General features: G+C 42.3%; 1 protein-coding gene across 2 annotated transcripts in view; it reads right to left on the minus strand.

Moving 5' to 3' along the window:
• The window catches only part of PGM1 (phosphoglucomutase 1), a 58430-nt gene that overhangs the window by 14971 nt on the left and 22798 nt on the right, over positions 1 to 20661 (minus strand). The window contains exons 1-7 of one of the 2 annotated variants that reach the window (XM_082833546.1): positions 18821 to 19320; positions 13655 to 13817; positions 13164 to 13310; positions 11368 to 11493; positions 8833 to 9023; positions 7410 to 7564; positions 4835 to 4950 (exon numbers count right to left, since the gene is read on the minus strand). In XM_082833546.1, coding sequence (XP_082689672.1) covers positions 4835 to 4950; positions 7410 to 7564; positions 8833 to 9023; positions 11368 to 11493; positions 13164 to 13310; positions 13655 to 13817; positions 18821 to 19120 — 1198 coding nt within the window. In that variant the 5' untranslated portion in view covers positions 19121 to 19320. Of the gene's footprint in view, positions 1 to 4834; positions 4951 to 7409; positions 7565 to 8832; positions 9024 to 11367; positions 11494 to 13163; positions 13311 to 13654; positions 13818 to 18820; positions 19321 to 20661 lie in introns of those variants that run through there. The other variant, XM_082833545.1, reaches the window with a different exon arrangement.

Here is a 20661-nt window from a genome sequence, read left to right on the forward strand (position 1 = left end):
CCTCCTCAGCAACCCCCAAACTTTCCATTTATCAATTCACCCTGCGCTGCTTCATGACTGCCCCTGGAACTTTGTTTCCTTTGGAGGAAATTGGTAAGCGCCTGACAGGCAGGAAACGTGTCTTAACCCAAACTCCATTTGATACTCAACAAATTTGAATCAGTGCCTACCATGTTCCAAGTATATGAGAAAATACTAAGATGAATAAGATACGTTCCCTGCCCTCACAGAAGAGCACAGATGAGGGAGACAGACATGCAGGTAACAGTTTAACTGAGTTAGTTATAATTAGGGTATCAGCCTAGTTCTACTGGGGTGTTCTGCCTGGGAAATTTCCAGAGATGGGATGCTCTAACCTTCCTGCGGGGGCTTTACCTACAGGAAAATGTACTCAGTAGGTATGCAAATCAGGGCAGGCAGAGAAGTAGATAGGACATCTAATCCCCTACACCACAGAACCAGGTTAGGCGCCCTGACTATACAGTTCCCAGAGCATCCTGTACTTCAGTTTCTATCACTTTCTATTACACTTGTAAGAGCCTGGCCGGGGTCCGATTTCCTTCCCCAAATGTGGCCTCCACGGAGTCCTCCACAGGGAGGTTATGCTTAACACTGTGTTCCCAGAACCTAATTCAGTATCTGGGTTACAGTCAAAGCTCAATAAACATTTGAGGAATGAGTTGATGAAAAGAAGTATAAATATGAAGGACTTTTCATAAGAAATTAAAATTAAAAGAAATCTGCAAAGTATGAATGCTGTACTTCTTCAAGATATCACTCCTATATAATATATCATCACTAGGACCTTTTCAAGATGGGATGGGGGAAAAATATTGCTAACCTTTGGACCCAACCAGATCAGAATTTACTGGCATATTTCTACATGATACCAAGTTAATCCTCAACCTGGTTTCCTATCCCTCTTTCCCAGGACCCCCCACTTTTCCCAAGGAAGAGTTTAAAAAGCAGTGACATTCTAGTCTATTCAGTGACTTCACTTTCTACTTCCTTCCCAGTTTCCCAAGAATTCAAGGTTTCCCTCCACCCTTGTGCATGAACACGTGCACCAGCATCCACAGTTAGGGGGGCAAATAACTGCTCCATGAGATCAACCAAAAACAGCAGGTTCACCCTGTCTAGTTCTGGTGCCCTAACAAAAACACCTTTATCGGGCTTCCCTGGTGGCGCAGTGGTTGGGGGTCCGCCTGCCGATGCAGGGGACACAGGTTCGTGCCCTGGTCCGGGAAGATCCCACATGTCACGGAGCGGCTGGGCCCGTGAGCCATGGCCTCTGAGCCTGCGCGTCAGGAGCCTGTGCTCTGCAACGGGAGAGGCCGCAGCAGTGAGAGGCCCGCGTACCGCCAAAAAAAAAAAAAAACAAAAAAAAAAACACCTTTATCCCTGGCATTTGTAATGCTGATGTCTGAGGATGTGTCATAGCCTTGGTGGCTACAGTAATCATGTTAGACAGTCGCTGTTTCTCCACCAGGAACAGACTAACGTATACCTGGTAAGAGTCATATTATGGCTTGTGCTTTTAAATGCTAGTGGTTTGTTTTATTTGGTGAGCCAGTTCTGAAGTCTGACTCCTATGCACCTCTTTGCCAGTAAACTTCTCCTTTTCTTTCATGAAAGGTCATCTCATCTCACAAAGACCTTGGGTCCTCAGCTCTGGACTATGGAGAGGGAATGATGCTGAGTCCCCACAAGAGTCCCAGACTGCAGCCAGAGGTGAGGTGGGCATTCTCCACGGAGGTGGGTGTTTCAGCAGAAGAGCACTGACTGGTTATTTATGACTCCAGCAACACACAGAAAATTATGTCGGATAACGTTTAAAGTTCTTTCCTTTCCAACAGCAGGATTCTGTTGGTCTGAATGGAGGATGCCAAGTAAAGAGCGTGTTCTCCCATTCATTCAACAAGTGTTTGCTGAGCACCTGGTCCATTTTGGGATTTATAGGAGGCTCTGGGGATATGACGGAGAACAAGACAGATGTGACTCCTGTCCTCATGGAGCTTACAATCTAGTGGAACCAACAGAAGTTATTCAAGTAATCATAAATAATTGTAAAGTTACAGCTGTAATACGTGCAAGGAAGAAGTATGCGGTGCCATGAAGTCCAATAATAAGGGGATTGGACCCACTCTGGGAGGTTAGGAAGGCTTTCCTGAGAAATTGCCTCTGCTCTTGCCTAGAAAAATACACACATAAATGACCCTGTACTCAATTAAGCTACAGAATTTAAATCTTTCAAAGCTTGTAGAATCACTTCTCCTTTACAGAGAAGCTCTGTAAAGGAACCGCTGGAAGCATCTGCCAACAAGGGACATAGTAGGTGGAAATTAACTCCTCTATAAATAAGGAGATCAGAAGTTCAGTTAAATAAGTTCAGCTGCACTCACTTAGCAGTGGAGACCCATGGCTATGCAGTCTGGTTTTTTAAATGCGTATCTCAGAAATATTGCAGAACAATTGTCTTTTTTTCAGAGAGAGAGAGAATGAGTTTGTGGATTGTTCTTATGATGAATTCTCTCTTTTGATATAAAAGATATCAAAGGGAAGATAAAACCATGGTTGGTACTTAGTATTTGATGAGTGGGTTAATAAGTAAACAAATAAGAACAAGCTTTAACAAGAAATAATTTAAAATCTAATACTTGGATTCAAAGAAATCAGTTCCACAAACGTAACATGGGGACTTTTCTTGGCCAATGTTCCTAAGTAAAAGCTTAAGGGGGTTTAATTATCTACAACATTACATGGGCTAAACAGTATTACGAAATGTCCTAAAAGCTAACATAAATGAAAGTTACATCAAGAAAACTACAGGGTCCAGTTTTCTAGAAATAGTCATCCCATCTACTCTTTACTTGTCAGGTCAATCGTGGAGGATTTGGGCTCAGTTCTAGAAATGATCTTCTTCAAAGGGCGTTGGTGAACAGGGAAGCAACAAGAAACTCATGCTGGGTATATAACCAACGTGAAGTGGGGGATGACTGGAGGACTAGGGATGGGTGGCCAGAGAAGACAGGACCTGAGAACTGCCCTCTGGCATCTTGAAGGCCTGTCATGCGAGGGAGGAGCAGCTAAGACTCTGACCCACCTTGACCAATGCTACCCACATGGGTCTGTGGGGCAATACGTTACTAGATATACCACAAAAAAGAGATATCGCAGTTAACTATGCTTAGGTAAAACTGTACAAACAGGACGCCTTATAGCAGAATGTTTTGGAACCTTCAAATGATAACATCATCATGAATATCCAAGACAGAAAGGTATATTCCAAGTTTCCCAATCTGTATTGAACTCAGAACCCTTTCATGGAACTAGTATCTTTCCACACATCCAAACACCCTGGAAAGACCTGTTCTAGACTTTTCTCTTTTCGCTAGGCTCAGCACTGAAATAGGTACATGGGGTCAGGAAACCAAAGGTTTAGACACGGTGCCTGCCTTCAAAGACAGCTTCATCCATAGGGAAGACTTATTGACACCAAGTCTGCACTGGATAACACTGAGGAGATTTCATGGGAGAAGACCACCTCATAGGTCCATTGGGTATTCATCTAGTATCCCATGGAGTAACATGGCACCATCCATACTTTATGAGGTAGGAAAGGACTAAGCAGTAGACTTGTTACCTCTTACCAAAGACCTGGAACCTTGGGAAACCATGTAGCCTTTTTTGTAGACATTGTTCAACCCCCCAGACTCATCCATCTTTCTTAATACTCTCCGATTCCATCAAGCCAATTCATTACCAAGAAGTATTGCCACTCCCTCAAGGATATTAAACTGCTTAGAATTTTGTCAATGGGTGTCTCAAATTTACCAGCTCATTCTACCCACCCTGCCCTAGGACTTGTAGGAAAAGAAATCAGCATTCTATTCTGTTTAACTAGCATGACTTGCAACTTAATGGCAAGGCTGATAGAATGCTAGATTTTGACCTTTTCTTTGCTAAAGGATGGAAGAATAGTACTGAAGGACCCAGAAGACTGGTCCTTTTACTTCAAAATATTGGGTAGAGGAAATAGGAGGAGAGGAAGTAGGGCCACTGAAGTACCTTGTAACCTGGCTGCTGGAGACAACACGAGGGAAAGGGCCACACGCCTGAATGAATGTTTAGAAAAGAAAGAGACTGATGTAGGATGGGTTACAGGAAAGGTCATGGAGGTGGGAATTCAGGTCGTTATTGGACAGACATAGAAGAGGAGAGAGAGCATAGAAAGTGGGATCTAGGGGTCTTGGGACATCTCCCAAAGCGTACCATGTTCTACTCTTTCATCATACCACAATTTACATATAGATCCTTGTCGTCAACTTCTTGATCGCCTAGCAACTTAGTTCCACCCTAATGGTCTCCCTCCACTTAACCTTAATAAATCACAACCTGTTGCTAAGGAAAATGTGTGCCTATTAAAGAGGAAGATGTAATGCTGTGGTGAAACCTTCTCTTAAATAAAAACAAGAAACTGACTCACTCCACCATATTTCTTCTTAGAAATGAAAACATTTATAAAGGTTTCCTTGACCACCGAGGGAAGAAAAATGTGTTTATCACTGTTTAATCCCCACAGACTCAAGGATCAAACTTCCTGCCTCAGTAGATGTGATCCTCTGAAAGTAAAATTAGCCCTCCCTGGCAGAATGTGCTCATTGCTTTTCAAATGTGTACACTCCATCAGGGTTGTTATAAATAAGCTGTATCTTGATTTAGGACACATCAGCTACTGTTGCTATTTCAGTGCTGCCTTTAGCAGTCTAAGCTTTCTTTCACTGCAAATAGCATTTACAGGAAAGAAATCGGTGGCTCAGGACTGCACACTTACCGGTCCCGAAGCTCTCCTCCCCACAAAGGGACAGTCTGCTTGCATCCATCAGATTCCCAAAAAACTTCCAGCCAGTTGGGGTTTCATACAAAGTGATCTTTGTAGCATTAGCCACCCTTCAAAGGCATGAAATCAAAGTTACATCACAGCAGGACTGCTAGCATAGCCATGTGAGGGATGGAAAACAGCAACCATTATTGTATCAAGGGTCCCGTTTAGTATTCCTCAGAGGTACACATAATTCTAAGATTGGTGAAAAATCATATGAGAAAACTTGCACACAATGTGCTATTATATGTGGAGTCAGCGGAGGGGGGAAAAGGGGACGAAGAAAGAATTAATTCAGGTCACTGAGTTTAACATTTTAGAAGAAGCAACAGTGGCAAAATGGGCAAGGCTGTTTGGGGGGCCATGTAAACCCACATGTTTTGGATACAGACAATATTTATACCCATTCCATAGTGAATAAAAGAGTGATGTTTTGATGCACCTATAGTCATAGTGACATAGAATATTGGGTCTGGGAGGTCAGTATTTTACTGAGAAGGAAACAGGACCCAGAATGTTATGTGATCAGCCCGAGGTCACACGGCCAGGATGACCAATGCCTGCTATCCAGCTGCCCAGTCAGTGCTCCTTTCATTTCTCTGGAAGGCCCCCCAAGGACAGTGCCCAGTGCAGTCTCCCATGTGCACCCACACTGATGCATGGTCCCCTGTCCCCTCCAATATATCTTTTACCTCTCCCTATATTATCCTTAGCCTATTTGAAACCTTTGAATGACTGTTTTTTTAAACCCTTGCCCTTTGAACAGGAAAAGTTACCTACAATTCATTTACTCTTTTAGTGAGATTTGCTTTCCAAAATGCTTGTCTTATCACTAGCAACACAATATCATATTTCAATTCTAATATTTGAGGAAAATTAGATCTACGATTTTGAAACCTGTGAAAGTACAATGAACTTTTTTCTGGGTAATGAGGTATTTTCCATTGTGATTCTATATGTGGATTATCAATTTTTTCAGAACTTGGAATTAAACCGTTTTGGATTACACAGAAGGTATTTCAGGACCTGATCAGTCTAATGTACAAGAGCGTGGCCACACACCAGCTCACGACTTCGGATGGAGGATGTGAAGGCAGAAGTACCAGGTTCTAATTCTAGCTCTGATGTAGCTGTGGGGTCCCGGGCAAGACTGCTAACTACTCTTTTGGTTTCCTCCTCTTTAAAATAAGGACTGCTATGAGGATCAATTGAGATGGTGAATGTAAAAAGGCGCTGTGTCAACTACAAACTACTATATGAATATTAGCCACTACTTTGTTAGCTGAAGTCAGCACTAGTTCTATAACACACACACACACACACACACACACACACACACACACACATGAAATAGAAAACTACTGTATAGCTCAGTGGTTGGGAGCAAAGGTTCTGGGTTCAAATTCTGCTCCATCATTGACTAGCTGGGTGACCTTGGACAAATTAGTTAATTTCTTTGTTCTTTTGTTTTCCCACCTGTAAAGAGGAGTTAAATATAGCATTTACTTCATGGGGTCGGTCTGAGAATTAAATGACTTAAAACATATCTAGTGTCTAGCAAAAGGTAATGTTCAATTAATATTAATTATGATTGTAAGCGCCTAGATACATACATTCTGCTTTCCTCCCTGGCCTCGACCTTTTATTCGTTCACTTGTTCTTTATCTATTCATTCAGGAAACAGTTATTGGACACCTAACATGGTCTAGTTAATACTCTCCCTGGTTGGTCCTCATTTATAACTTATATTTTTCAGATGTTTTAGATGTGATCCCGTAAGCTACCCTAAAGCCTTTGCAAGTGAGATGAAATGCTATCAATCAATAAATAAGCAAGTCAGAGATATCAACTGTTTGCTGTCACTGGTACCGCCTTTCTCAAAAACTGAATGCACTTTTTTTTAACTATTCTAGCTTTACGTTTACTCAGATTTTGGACAAATGAACATTTACTATGCTTGTGTGTGTATGGGCATCTGATGGGGGCTGGATGAGGGATGTTTCTTGAAAGTTCTGCTGAAACACTGATCTTACATCCAACTGCTCTTTCATCCAAACTCTGTGTACACTGCTAAGGGAAAGTGAGTCTCTAGAATGATGTCTTGACTACAACGAAGTGCTATCCATTCATTTATTCGTTAACATTCAATCATTCATTTTTAAAAATGGTGTGTGTGTGTGTGTGTGTGTGTGTGTGTGTGTGTGTGGCACACCATGATCAGGAAGAGTTTAGGACAGTGAATAAGACATTCTTTTCTCTGTAGAAGTTTCTAGTCTAACAGGGCAGATAGTCAAGTAAACAGGCTATCAGGACACAGTGTGATAAGTGCCAGGATGGAAGAAATGCAGGGTGCTAAGGGAGCACAGAGGGGAGACAACCAATCCAGAAAAAAGTTCATCCGTTCCTTCATAAAATAAACACTTCCATAGCACATACTATGCATCAGATGCCCTAGCTGAAAAGGGAAGAAGGATGTTCCCAGCATTGTGAAGGGCCTGGCGGGAGCCAAGGGAATGGAGAGACGTACCGGTCCAGGGCACCACTGGTGGGCATGCTGCGTGCAAAGCCGCGGACCCCGGTTTGCTGGAAATATGGAATGCTGAAGATGTTGGCAGCAATGACAGCCACAGAGTCTGAAGGGTTCACAAAGAACCCATGCTTGCCCAGAATCATGTTTCGATCCTTTGGGAGAAGGGGAATTCAAAGGAAGATCTTTTAATCAAAGTGCTGAAGAAACCAAACTATCTTACATGGAGGTTTTATAAAATTTAAAACTATGCTACATTTATTCATACTGGCTTCTAAACACTGGATTTTATTCCTAATGGATCTGTACAGTACCACTGGGCCAGTGGCACCTCCGTGCCGAAGAGCCAAAACTGTTTTAAATTAAAGTGCAGGCACAAACTCCTTCTGGGCCGAATCCTCTGTTCTCCCTCCAGAGGCCAGCTGACTGTAACCTCCCTGACCTTTTCCAAACTAATCACCTCTCTTCTCTCCCAAAAGAGAGGAGAGATCACAATGAGAGGAAATATGGGCTCTTTAGAGTCTGGTAGGTCTACCAGGCATCCTTCAAGGAACAAAGCAGATTCCCTCAAGGAAAGGCTTCTAAATCTTGGGCCCTCCATGTGGTGCAGGACCCAACAGAACATGCTGCCACCTCACTGCTCTCCTGGTGCCTGACATACCGGAAGTACTCAAGTAACTGAGAGTATGGAGGGAAAAACTCCCATCATGCACTGCCACAGAAAGATGCATTGCAAATGATGTCTGCTAGGGACCCTTCTAATTTCTCCAAATTTTGATATTGGAATATCTATTTTTAGGAAACAAGGAATTCCAGATGATGTTAAAGAATAATAGCAACCACCAAAATATATTTTCGACTAAGTAAATATGTGTAGTGTTTACTATCTCTGAGATATCAAGTATACAAACCTAAGACAGTTTCCCTCCTCGTCTGTCATGTGCTCACCAATGTAAATAAAAGTGCGTGTTCATTTAAAATATTAATTGTAGCTAAAGAATAAAATGCTAATTCTCTCATTATAGTTTCATCTTTCAGCTAATGTGAATGAACAGGTGGGTATATTATAAGGCCAAGACCCTTGCCAGAGATTAAGTAGCTAGCTGCTTGTTTAGAGCAAAAACCTACCTCAGGACAGGTACCTAGAACCCAACTAGTTCATGAAGCACCAGTCATGACATCATAACCAGGCCCCAATTACCCTGCCCCTCCTAGCAGACATTAAACACATGGGTTCCATTTCAAGGACTCATTCTGTTCAAGAGGGTCTTCTAATAACTGAGCCCTGACTCCAGGTGCAATGAAGGAGGTTGACTGGCACTCCTAGGCCCACAGGGCCTGGTAGAAGCAGTCTGCTTTTTCCCCCGTCTTTAGGATCAGGCCTGCCCTGCATCAGAGTTCACTTAAAAACACTCGTACCCACCCCATCTCCATCAAAGGCAGCCCCAAAATCATGCTCTCCTGTCTTCATAGTCTCCACCAGGTCAGCGGCATAGGTGAGGTTGGGGTCAGGGTGGTGGCCTCCAAAGTCCTCCAGGGGAACACAGTTAACTGCTGAGTTTGCGGGGGCTCCGAGTTCTTCACAGAGGATCTTCTTCACATACGGTCCCACAACTATGCAGAGCGTGAAATAAAGAACCAGAAAATAAAACTTACTACAGGAGGTGAGGACTTACTACATAAGGTGGAGGTGTTCTAGGGAGAATGGCAAAGAGAACAGGCAAACTGTATTCAAGGGCTTGTGGGGAGATAAGTCTGGAGTAGAAAGTTCTACAAACAGGAATATTGAGAGATTAGGTTGGAAAGGGTGAGGCCATTTGTTGAAGGAAAGAGTGGGGGAAGGGAAGGGAGCGAACCATTATGAAGGCCCTGCTACACACCTGTGTCAGGTGCTTCTCAACTGTTTTCTCACTCAGTCCTTCAAAAAAGGCCCATGAGGTGGTACAGCATAGTGCTTAAGAACCTGGACTCTGGAATCAGAGTGTCTGGGTTCAAATCTCAGCTCTGCCAATTATTGGCTGTGCCATTTGGGGAAAGCTATGTAATCTCTTTGCTGTGCCTCCGCCTACCCCACCTGCAAAATGAGGATAATAATAGTTGATGTGAGAATTAAATGAGTTAATAGATATGAGGCACTGAGAACAGTACCAGCACACATTTTATAAATTCTGTATTACGATTATTTCCTCCAATTTATAGATTAGAAAACTGAGGTTCTGAGAGGAAGCTATTTGCCCAGACTTACACAGATAGTAGGAGTGGGAGCTAGGATTCAGAGCCCTAATCCTTCTCCTCTATCAAGCTATCCGAAAAACTGATCAAAAGAATACAGACAAACAAACAAAAAACAGTAACAATGAACAACAGGAAAAACCAGTCACGTACTTTACAGTGATACTTAGTGTAACGATCAAGAATGTTCATCCCTAAAATGCTGAGAATGTTTTTTCACCAAGGAAGGTACCGACACCAATATATGCGACAGAGGTCAGAACAGTATAGAATACGTGTCTCCCATTAGGGGCCTCCCGTTAAGGAGGCTACGGACACACCACAGAATGAGGCCGAGGCAGCCAGGGCTGTGAGGGGTATAGCAACTGAGGCTTTCGAGGAACAACTTAAAGGCCTGGAGAAAGAGGTCAGCTTCATGACCAGCAGCGACTAGCAAATACCTCATCACAGCCTCCGTTCCCAAGCCAGCCCAGGCTTCTGCTTATTCCCCTAACGTGACTTCTATCTTTACGCTTTCATGCATTTGCTACAGCTAACTGCCTCAGCTGGGAATGACCATCACTTGACTCTCCACCACCCTACGTCTTTCTTTCATAAAAGATGAGTTGGTTGCCACTTTTTCCAGGAAACCTTTCTTGATACCTTTGGTCAAACTATGCCTTCTTCCACGCCCCAAGGAGAATACTTGAAATTCTACCTAACCCTCATTTTGCTGGCCTGGCAATGGTTGGTTTCTTACCTACCTCATCTCTCCAAGCATCGCAGAGCTCTTTGAAGAGAGTCTCTACTGAACCCCTGCCTACCCCCAAGCATACATGTAGTAGCTACTCAATACATGTCTGTTGAATGCTTTGAAAAGTCAGAATAGCCTTTGTCTGAATCAAGAAGGAGACTCATTCTGTGGGACTCCAGAGGCAAGTTAGGACCCAATGGGAGAAGTTCCAGAGACAGAAGATTTCAGCCCACCAGGAGAAGTTTTCTAACTGTGGTTTTGCAGTGTAACAGAAGGCCCTGACAGCATCATGGAAAGGGTTCAAGCACAGGCAGAAAGTCTTCCACAACCAGGCAGGCAGATGGATTCCAACACCAGGGAAAATCCCCGTGACTCAAAGAGTCTAAAATTGTAAATTATTACAAAACAAATAAACTCAAGTGCTCAGGAATTCCCTACATGCAAGAGAACCTCATGGTTCTGGTTCGGTGACAGCTGCTCTCTCTACTGACCTGGCCACACAACCCACAGAGGAAGAAGAGGGAGAGACATACATCCTGTTGTTCCTGAATTTAATCCTCAGCCTGCTCTGGTCATCTTCTAAGTAAAGGCTTATGTGGGAGCAGGCAAGTGGGGTGTGGGGTCAGAAGCACGTTTATCATATCTAGCAAACCACAGGCCAGCTCGGAAATAGATGGGGGCATTTAAGAAGAATGTAAGGCATCTTCTGAGGGGGAGGGAGAGTACACAAAAATAGTTGCCTGTTACTCAAAACCTGATGCTTAATGTGGAAACGCTGACCTTCACACTACCTTACCATTAGGAATTTTTCCTGCATACAATTAGATTTTTATCTGCGTGAATATTACTCTGAAATTTTTGCAACGTAACTGTTTAAAAACCGTCCAACAGAGAGAGTCCTAAGAAAAGGTTTATTAAAGCATCATAATACACAAAGTCGAGAGCTGCTTCATGTCTTTGAGGGAAGGGAACAGAAAACAAATGGCTCCATACCTCCATGCATGGCGTCTATACGGATCTTTAGTCGGTTTGGACCAGAAAGCAGTTCTTTCAGTGCATTGAAATCAAAGATGCTTCTCAGCATCGTAGCATAAGCTTCCACCGAATCCACAATTTCCACTGTGAGAACAAGCAACATTAAAGATGGAGGAACTAAACACATTTAGAAATATTCTCCTCTGAAATGATCATATTGCTGTAAACGTGCAATTGCTATTTTAAAAGGACATTTACGGAGCAGCTCCAATGTGCCAGGGCCCCGTTACATGATCTCTTATTCGATGCTAACAAATTTCCTGAGAGGCAAATGTTATCAGTTCTATTTTATAGATGAGCAAGTTCAAGTTCTGAAAGATTAAGTAACTTGCCCACACACCTGGGATGGGGCACAGAGGGGAATTTTGACAGAGTTTTGCCTGATACTAAACTCTGTTCTGCTGCCACGTTGATTCCCTATCAGTCTCCATGAGAAGGGTATTTTGGTGTCAAAAAATAACAGAAAATGTAACATCTTACTTTATTTTACTTTTTCCAGGCCCCTTGCCATCAAGACATATTAGTAAAAAGCAGAGAAAATAATTTTTTTTTTTTTTTTTTTTTGCGGTACGCAGGCCTCTCACTGTTGTGGCCTCTCCCGTTGCGGAGCACAGGCTCCGGACGCGCAGGCTCAGCGGCCATGGCTCACGGGCCCAGCCGCTCCGCGGCATGTGGGATCCTCCCGGACCGGGGCACGAACCCGTGTCCCCTGCATCGGCAGGCGGACTCTCAACCACTGCGCCACCAGGGAAGCCCCAGAGAAAATAATTTTTAATGAATCACTTTTCACATGCACTGCTAAAGGAATAAAACAAATGTAAGAACTAAGCATTGTTCTTGTTGAATTTTCACGGGTCTGAACATTTTCAAAACATGAAGTGTTTAAGAAATTCTCTACTGGTGTTTTCTAAACCCTAAGAATGTCTTCAGAATGTACCAAAGCACCCCTTCCTCTTTGTTGGGATGCAACTGTCAGCTCCTTATGGGTAGGTTCAAACAAAAAAATGCCTCCCATAAACTTGCAGCCCAGAGGAAAGAATACATGTTAGAGCAAAGTTGAAATGCAAGTCACATTGCTAACCCACCTCATCCTCGTTTATTAATATGAATAATTTTATAAACATTTATTCCATCAATTATTGTCAAAACTTGGCATTCAACAACAAAATGTTTACCACAGCTGCTACACAGGGAGTTTCAATGTAGCCCCCAAAACGGTCTAAGTTGATTTTACTGAAAAGGAAATCAAAGCCCAGGCTTTGGAATCATTCACACCTGTGTCTGAGTCCTGGCTTACCACTCACTGACTATGTGACTTGGAGCCTGTTACTTAAGCTCTCTCAGCCTTTGTTTCCTCATCTGGAAAAAGTGAATACTGACAGTGCTGCCCTCACAGGGCTACTGTAAGAATAAAATGAGATAATGCATGTGAAGAGCTTGGCACATAATAAAAGCTCAATAAAGGATAGCTATGAACATGACCTTACAGGTCTTCTCCTCAAGGCTGTTCATTTTATAGGTATGGAAACTGAAGCCGAGAGATTTGGAAACAACTCACCCAAGGTCACACAGCTGATCCCCAGCAGGGCCCAAAGAGCCCAGGTCTCTAGACTTCCAGACCTGCTAATTAATGCATGCAAAGCTTGGTGACCACAATCTTTCCAAAGATAAAGACCCATGTTATTAAAACCTTGAAAGGCAAATCCCTCAAATTGGAACTAGGAGTGGGCAACAGAGGAGAAGAGTAAACATGCCTGTGAAGGGTTTGAACTTGTTTTCCAGGTCAAACTGCTGCTTTCCCAGAACCCCAAGGTCTACATGCAGGTCAGGACAAATTGCATAGTCTTCGATTGTCTTGCTGATTTGGAAAATTTTATCAGTTATTGCTTCCGGGGCAGGACCTGGAAATCAAACAGCAAACAGTGGGTCATTTTGTACAGTTGACATGGAAATACAAAGGGCACAAAGCTCATCAACTCCTCCTTACTAGCACATCTGCCATGCCACCATTCAAGCAGCAAAGTGTCGGAATTTTCTAAAAGGAAATATTATGTTAATGATCATTCATGCACGGCTCCTCATCCTCAGGTACAGCAAAATGAGAAGCATCTCATTTTCACCAAAAGGAAACAAAAAGCTCCCTTGCTAAGGATCAGAACGGGAACCCTGACCTCCCAAGGCCTTGGTCATCAGTGTGTCCTACAGAACATAAAATTGGCTATACTCAAAATGACAGCAAACTCACCTCCATTGGAAATATTGAATTTGATTCCAAAATCTCCATTGGGTCCTCCTGGGTTGTGGCTGGCTGTCAGAATGATCCCACCAATGGCTTTGATCTTTCTAATGATGCAGGATACAGCAGGGGTGGAGAGGATTCCATTCTGTCCAATAACCAAGCGACCAATCTAGGAGAAGAAATCCAGAACACACACTTTAATGTTAATAAATCCAGAGCTACTGCACAGAAATGCCAGAACAGCCAGATGGACAAAGAAATATTCTACTGGACAAGAAAAGATGTCCTTTAATGAACATCTAACAGCTTGGATTAATAGTATTATTATATCGAAGTAGAGTATTTTATTGCTGTTGTTGAGTAATATTATTACTGAAGTAGAACCAGCATTGCTGAACAAAGCCATTCCTTCAGATAGCTTTTTGGGACTTTGTAGTGTATGATCCAGGGACGCTGTAAGGCTTTGGCAAGAAAACAAAACACAGCCTTTCCAGACTAGGTTCATAATTTGGATACATTAAAAATTTGTGAGAAAACCCACATTTTTATCCACTATAATCATACTTTCAATCCACATTGGGAAAAAGAATATAAATTTAACTAGTTAAAGGAATTCTAACCCAAACACAAGGCTTCTGTAAACTAAAATATCTGACAAAGTAAAAGGGGCAAACTTTACATGAAGAAATGTTACAAAATGTATCTCATAAATTTATGTTTCCAGTCAAGCTTGGATTTGGGGGTTCCTCAAAGCAGGACACACCTACCCATGTTAGGGTGTACCTGAGCTACCTCCTGGGCCTAAGGCAGGGAATGCTGGGAGTGTTACTGGGTAAACCAGCCAGAACACCTACATGAAAGAGCTACAGGTGGTACTTCTGTTGCGTTCTTAACTCACCTTCCCATATCTCTCACAGATGGTATCAGCTCAGCTCCTTTGCTAAAATGAGAGTAATTTATATCTGTTTCAACACGACGCAAGTTGGAAAAGAAGGAAGAAGTTCTGTCCGTTCCTCTGACTAGAGAAGATGTGACTGCTACATGAAAAGATTTAAAAAACAAGGAGTTTGTGCCCTTTCTCCATTCTCCCCTCTGAAAGAAGGAAGGGACGAGGATGTTTTTAAGTTTTCCAGTTGTTATTTCTTCTTGCCCCACCCAAGATAAACATGGTTGAAGAAATGACTTGATGGTGGAAGATGCATTTCTAATGTTGAAAATGCCAGTGAGATACCTGGATTCCCTGGGGAAGTTTTTTCTGGGACTGTTAGCTTTGCCACCTTCCCGCAGGTCACTAACGGCTCGACTGCCTTATAATTAACCCTCTCCACTACCACCCACCTCTCAGGAGGCAGCCACTTCATTGCAGGCACAACTTGGCTCTCATGTGTCTCTCTCTGAACAATTTCTGTTATCCTAATATATTTCTTACGTTCTGCCTCCCTCAGGAAGTGGTAGCTCCCTGACTCAATACAGTGGTAATGGTAACATCTCACCCTTCCAGCAGTTTCCGGGTGTGGTTCTGATGAAAATAAAAGCCTATGGCTGAGCAGTTCCATAATTTCGATGAGAGGAGCTTACAGATGGCAGTTTAATTAGCCAGAGTGGCTGGTGGAGTTATCTGGAAACAGTGTTTCCCCATCAAGCACGCTGACTTTTACTTGGATTCTGTATGTTCTTAATGTGGAAGGGGAAACTGATAAATGAATATTAAGCTATGCCACCCAAGTCACCACTTAATTCTACCATTCCTTACGGTGAAATCTGCTGTCAGGAATGGTCCAAGACTGAGAGGACTATACCAGAAGGTAAGAGTAAGAGAGTAAGTCAAGAGAAGCAAGGGAAGTCCACGGTAGGTTCCTTCTCCTGAGCCCAAGAATAGGTACAGCTGGCCAAAATATTCCCTTCCAGAGCAGACTCTTTTCCACGAATTATCCTCAGCAATATTAATCCTCAACCTGATATTGGGGAGAAATTACTCTATTACCTTCCTCCCCTTAAGGATGTCTGGAGCATTGTAACAGCTCCTGACTCAACCTCCCCTGCCTCTCTCCCACCTGTACCTCCCTTGCCCTACCCTGGCTGAATCTATCTGACCTACTCAGGCCCACTTAGTTCATCTTTCTAAACCATAGTTCTAACTGTGTCCCTCCCCTACTCAAAAACCTTCCCTGTACCATATGATCCAGAAATTCCACTTCTAGGTATAGACACAAAAAGAAAGCAGGGACTTAAACAGATATTTGCACACCCATGTTCACAGCAGCATTATACACAATAGCCAAAAGTGGAAACAACCCAAATGTCCGTTAAAAGATGAATGGATAAACAAAATGTGGCATACACATACAATGGAATATTATTCAGCCTCAGAAAGGAAGGAAATCTGATACATGCTACAATATGGATGTACCTTGAAAACATTATACTAAGTAAAATAAGCCAGACACAAAAGGGCAAGTATTGTATGGTTCCACTTATATGAAGGACACAGAACAGGCAAATTCACAGAAAGTAAAACCAAAGTTGCCAGGGGCTGAGGGGAGAAGAGAATGGGGACTTCTTGTTTCGTGGGTACAGAGTTTTGGATGAGATGATGAAAAGGTTCTGGAACTAGATAGTGGTGATGGTTGCAGAACATTGTGAATGTAATGAATACCAATGAATTGTACACTTAAAAATGGTTAAAACAGCAAATTTTGTTAGGTATATTCTACCACAAAAAAGAAAATTAAAAAAAAAAAACCTTCCCTGGGTCCCAAGTGTCTACCAACTTAGAGATACCCCTTCATGCCACACTGAGAGTCCTTCACCAAGCAGCCTTTCCTGCCCTTCCTCCTGGCCCTCTACTCCCTTCCGTAAGACTCACGTCCTGCTGCCAAGCTGGATACCTCACTCTCCCCCCAACCCCACATTTGATAGTTAACCATGACAGGGAGCAAACTTTAAAATATTCCTTTTAATTGAAAATAGGGCCTGGTGTTTTATGTTTCACACAAAAACAAACAAAAAAACAAGTTCCATTTTCTTTGCTCTGCCAGTCATACACACAGGCTCTATTCTCATTTCTAAAATTATCTCTAGGTTTAAAGCTCGGGGGACTGAATGACATACCCGTACTATAAACGGGGCCCCACCAATGTTTTATTTTGTACATTAAAATTGCCTGTAAATGCAGACAGCTCTGTGCAAATAAAAACAAAGGCAGACTGTATTCCATTATCTGTAAATGTACCAGATAAAACTGTACTAAAGGGGAGAAATGAAATGATCTCCATGTAGCTCACTAGGCTGAGAAGCTCTCCTAGAATCGGCTCCTGGGTGGAGTGGGTATTGACAAAGCTGAGGAAGGAACATTGACTTCTACCAAAATCTGTGGCAATAAATTTTCTTCCCTTTAGATTGCCTCCCTAAAGTTCTGCCCACGAGCAAAGGGATGTTAAAATAGTCAGAATTTAGGATACGCTAGAAAAAGAAATCAAACTATATAGGATTTGATAGGTTTTATCAGATGAAAGTGCTTTATGGGTCCACTAAACGTTTTATGTAAGTCAGCTGGGTAGTGTGACGTTTAAATGCAACATTATTTTTAATGAGGAATGTCCTTGGAAAGACTTGGAAATATTGCTGGGGCTGTCACAGCTCTAACAAATAGGCAGTTACCATATTTAGTCAAGTATTATCACTTGATTGCATTATTTAGCAAACCTTCAGATGGTAAATCTGAGAAAGTCTATAGCGTCTGCCTGAATTACACATTCCTACCACATCTTCCACATCCTTCTGCTTTGCACAAAAATGAAATGAAGCCAAATATATCACAGCAAAGGGGACAGTGTACCAGATCCACTCAACAATCTAGATATATTCGGAGAAATAATGTTCCATTCGTTCTCCCCCAAAAGATTAAAAGCATCTTAATACCGGTCGTTCCCTTTGCAGCTCTCCTCAAATTGACAGCATGTCACATTTTATCTTAAAAATGTGTATGTGTCATAATTTCATATTTGAGTACTTTATCAGCAAATTTTACATGAGAGGCATTCACATTCTGAAACTGGGTGTAAAGGAAACCTCACATAAACAGTAGGATCTACAAACTCTTCTAAATTTGATAACGTATGCTTTTTTTTTAATTTGGCTTTTGTAATCACACCTTCTTAGTGTGTTGTTAAAACAGACTGAAAATGAATGCCCAACACATTTGGCTACAATGCTAAATTTTTATGTTCTCAGAATCAGAATTGCTTCCAGAAAGGAAATAAAACAGATTTTTAAAATTTATAAGTACTGAAGGACTGTGTGCTCCAAATTATTGCTAAGTGTAATCTAAAATCTAAAAATATATTTTTGGTCCCACAGAGGAATTTGCAGAGCAAAAACACCAGTGTCCTGATGCCTGCCTTCCTGTAAATCAGTAAGGCTGTGCAAATTGTTAGATTATCAAGATCAATGCTTCCTGGTGCAAGATTCCTTCTGATTTGGTTAATTCAGGCAACACAGTTTTTCACGATGCAGAGCTTTAGCAGAGCCTTCATATATTATAGTCTTACAGGAGTTATTATCTCTACCCTGCTGCACAAATTCACCACACACAGGGCTTCTTTGTGTTCAAGGTCATTATAAGTGGGTTCCCCTGTAACAGGTCCTCTTGGAAAGCTCACACCTAACATTTTCCAATTCCCTCCTAGCGTTTCTGCACAACTACCGGGATCCACAAATAACAGCGTGCCCTGGCTTTTGTTTCCCTGTTTGACAAGTGACTGAACTTCAACAAGGAAGCCATTGAAAGAAAACAAAATCTTCTTCTCTCCGCTGCTCATTAGAGCCTCATACACAGGACAGAGTGTCCCTCAAAACTAGTTGAATGTAGATAAGACAGCTTAAGCCTGGGGTACGCTTTGAATGTCTAAAAGCAACAGGTACTTTTTCAAGCAACAGGCACAGAGCACAACATAAGAAATTAAGCTTACATTCCCATATCCCAATGTGACTAATGTAATTTCAGGGGTAATATCACAATATACAATCTCTGAAGTCACAATGAAACTTAATTGGATGCTAGTAGCATTGAGGTGTTTACAATATACAAATCTTTGTACTTGTGTATATTTCTGCAAAATTAAGAGGTCATGTGGAGAGCCAGAAGCATAGCAATACTTATCGTATACCAACCCCATTGGCAGCTGCCATCTGCACTATTGTCTCTATTGCTGATTTATTAAAATACCGCCCATCTCCACCAACCACCAGTGAGGATCCCTGGCGATCTTTTAGGTCTATGGAAAAGAATACACTCTGGATGAAATTCTCCAGATAGCATGGCTTTGCCTCGAAATAATAGGTTTTCTTCCGTAATCCACTAGTTCCTGGTTTCTGGTCGTAGTAGGGAGCTGTAGCAAAAGTCAACAGAGGGAGAGGACCTTCTTCCATTTTTCTGTATTTCCCGGAAATCCATTCATCAGGATCACTCATCTTTCACTTCCACCAGTTGGCTCAGCGAGGGTGTCCAGAAAGCAGCCAAGGGTCCCCCAAATAGTCTGTCCAAACTGAAGCTGCAACAGTGTTGGCCGAGTAACTAAAATAGAGGTCTTGCCTGGAAGATCACTCTCAATGACAAAGCAGAGTTAATTCCTGTTGTCGTCACCCCGTGTGAAAAAGTTACAGACCAAACACCCACCCACATCCACAGATCTTCAAAGTTGTTTTGATGAGGACAGTCTGCCCACATAACCAAGCCAAATACCCTTCAATTATTTTTGCCTCGTTTCCCTGTTAGGGTGGAGATGGGTCCAGAGGGTGTTGCATGCAGCAGACTTCAGTTACAAACACCAGGTGGCCTCCAGACTCCACTCTCAGAGCCAGACAAAGACGGAGCAAGTGCAGTCCTAAGAGGCAGGATCATTAACAAGACACCCTGGTGTGGCTCCCACCAGGCTCTCTGCTACCGATACCCCTTAAAACAGAGCCTCTCTGGGCAGGCATCACTGAGAAGGCCATCTGCAGCTAAAGTTGTTCCAGGCCATCTCACAAGTTAAAGGTCAATCTTAAAATGGAAGTGAAGGATCTCAGTTACCTCTGGTTTCCTTTCATCACTGTCATTTTTGATACTTAAGTATTTGATACTCAAGTGATTTTTTTTTTACTTCCCACATGCAATCCCAGTTAGAAGGGAAAAAAAGCATCTAACAGAACAGATTTATTCACTGGCCACCAAAGATTTAACAAGAAAGTATTCAGTTCTAGAAGAACAGATTCACAAATATGCCCTGAATGACCAACAGCTTGGTCATTCCCTTGAACTTATAGAAAAGTAGGGATGAAGATGCACCACATCCTTGAAAACATAAGCGGAATAGTGTGTGTGTGGTAGGGGGAGAGGGACGTAAGTTTTTCTGAATGCATGAGGCTTGATCAAGTTATTATTTGGAAAAATAATATGAACATAAGATTAAAATGTGTATATTCATATTCTCAGTTTTAAGTAGACTTGACTTTTAAGAAAACATTTTTAGTGAAGCAGTTTAAGTCCTTTGCATTTGAAGAACCTAAGATGTTTAAAAACGTTCTACCTCATCCCATTTGATCCCTGAGATTTTATTAATAATCTATTTCGGTACATACATGTTGTGTTCTTTATCTGGTTCAGCAAAAGTTGTCAATTATGAAGCTCCATTGTCAAGGTTTTGGTGAACTTGTTAACAAGGCTTAAAAAGTAAATCAAGACTAGTTACGCCACATGTCTGGGGAGTTTGATGTGCGCATAAAAGTCAGGTTTTCAAGGGAAAAGTAGTAATCTCTTGAGAAACAAATTCTGAGTATTTTTCTAATAATTTGTCAAGCCAGTTCCAAAAGCAGACAGGCCCTGAGAGCAGGAGACTGCCCTCTGTGAGGCAAGAATGTCTCTGTGCTCCAGGGGCTACACATACTGGACCAGGAGAGCTAACGGGCTCATGAGCAGAAAGCAGGCCACTACCAAGGAAGCCTAGTCTCCTTCAAATGGCAAACGGGGCTGG

The sequence above is a fragment of the Leucopleurus acutus genome, assembly GCF_964270905.1.
Source record: "Leucopleurus acutus genome assembly, chromosome: 2".
Classification (NCBI taxonomy): domain Eukaryota; kingdom Metazoa; phylum Chordata; class Mammalia; order Artiodactyla; family Delphinidae; genus Leucopleurus; species Leucopleurus acutus.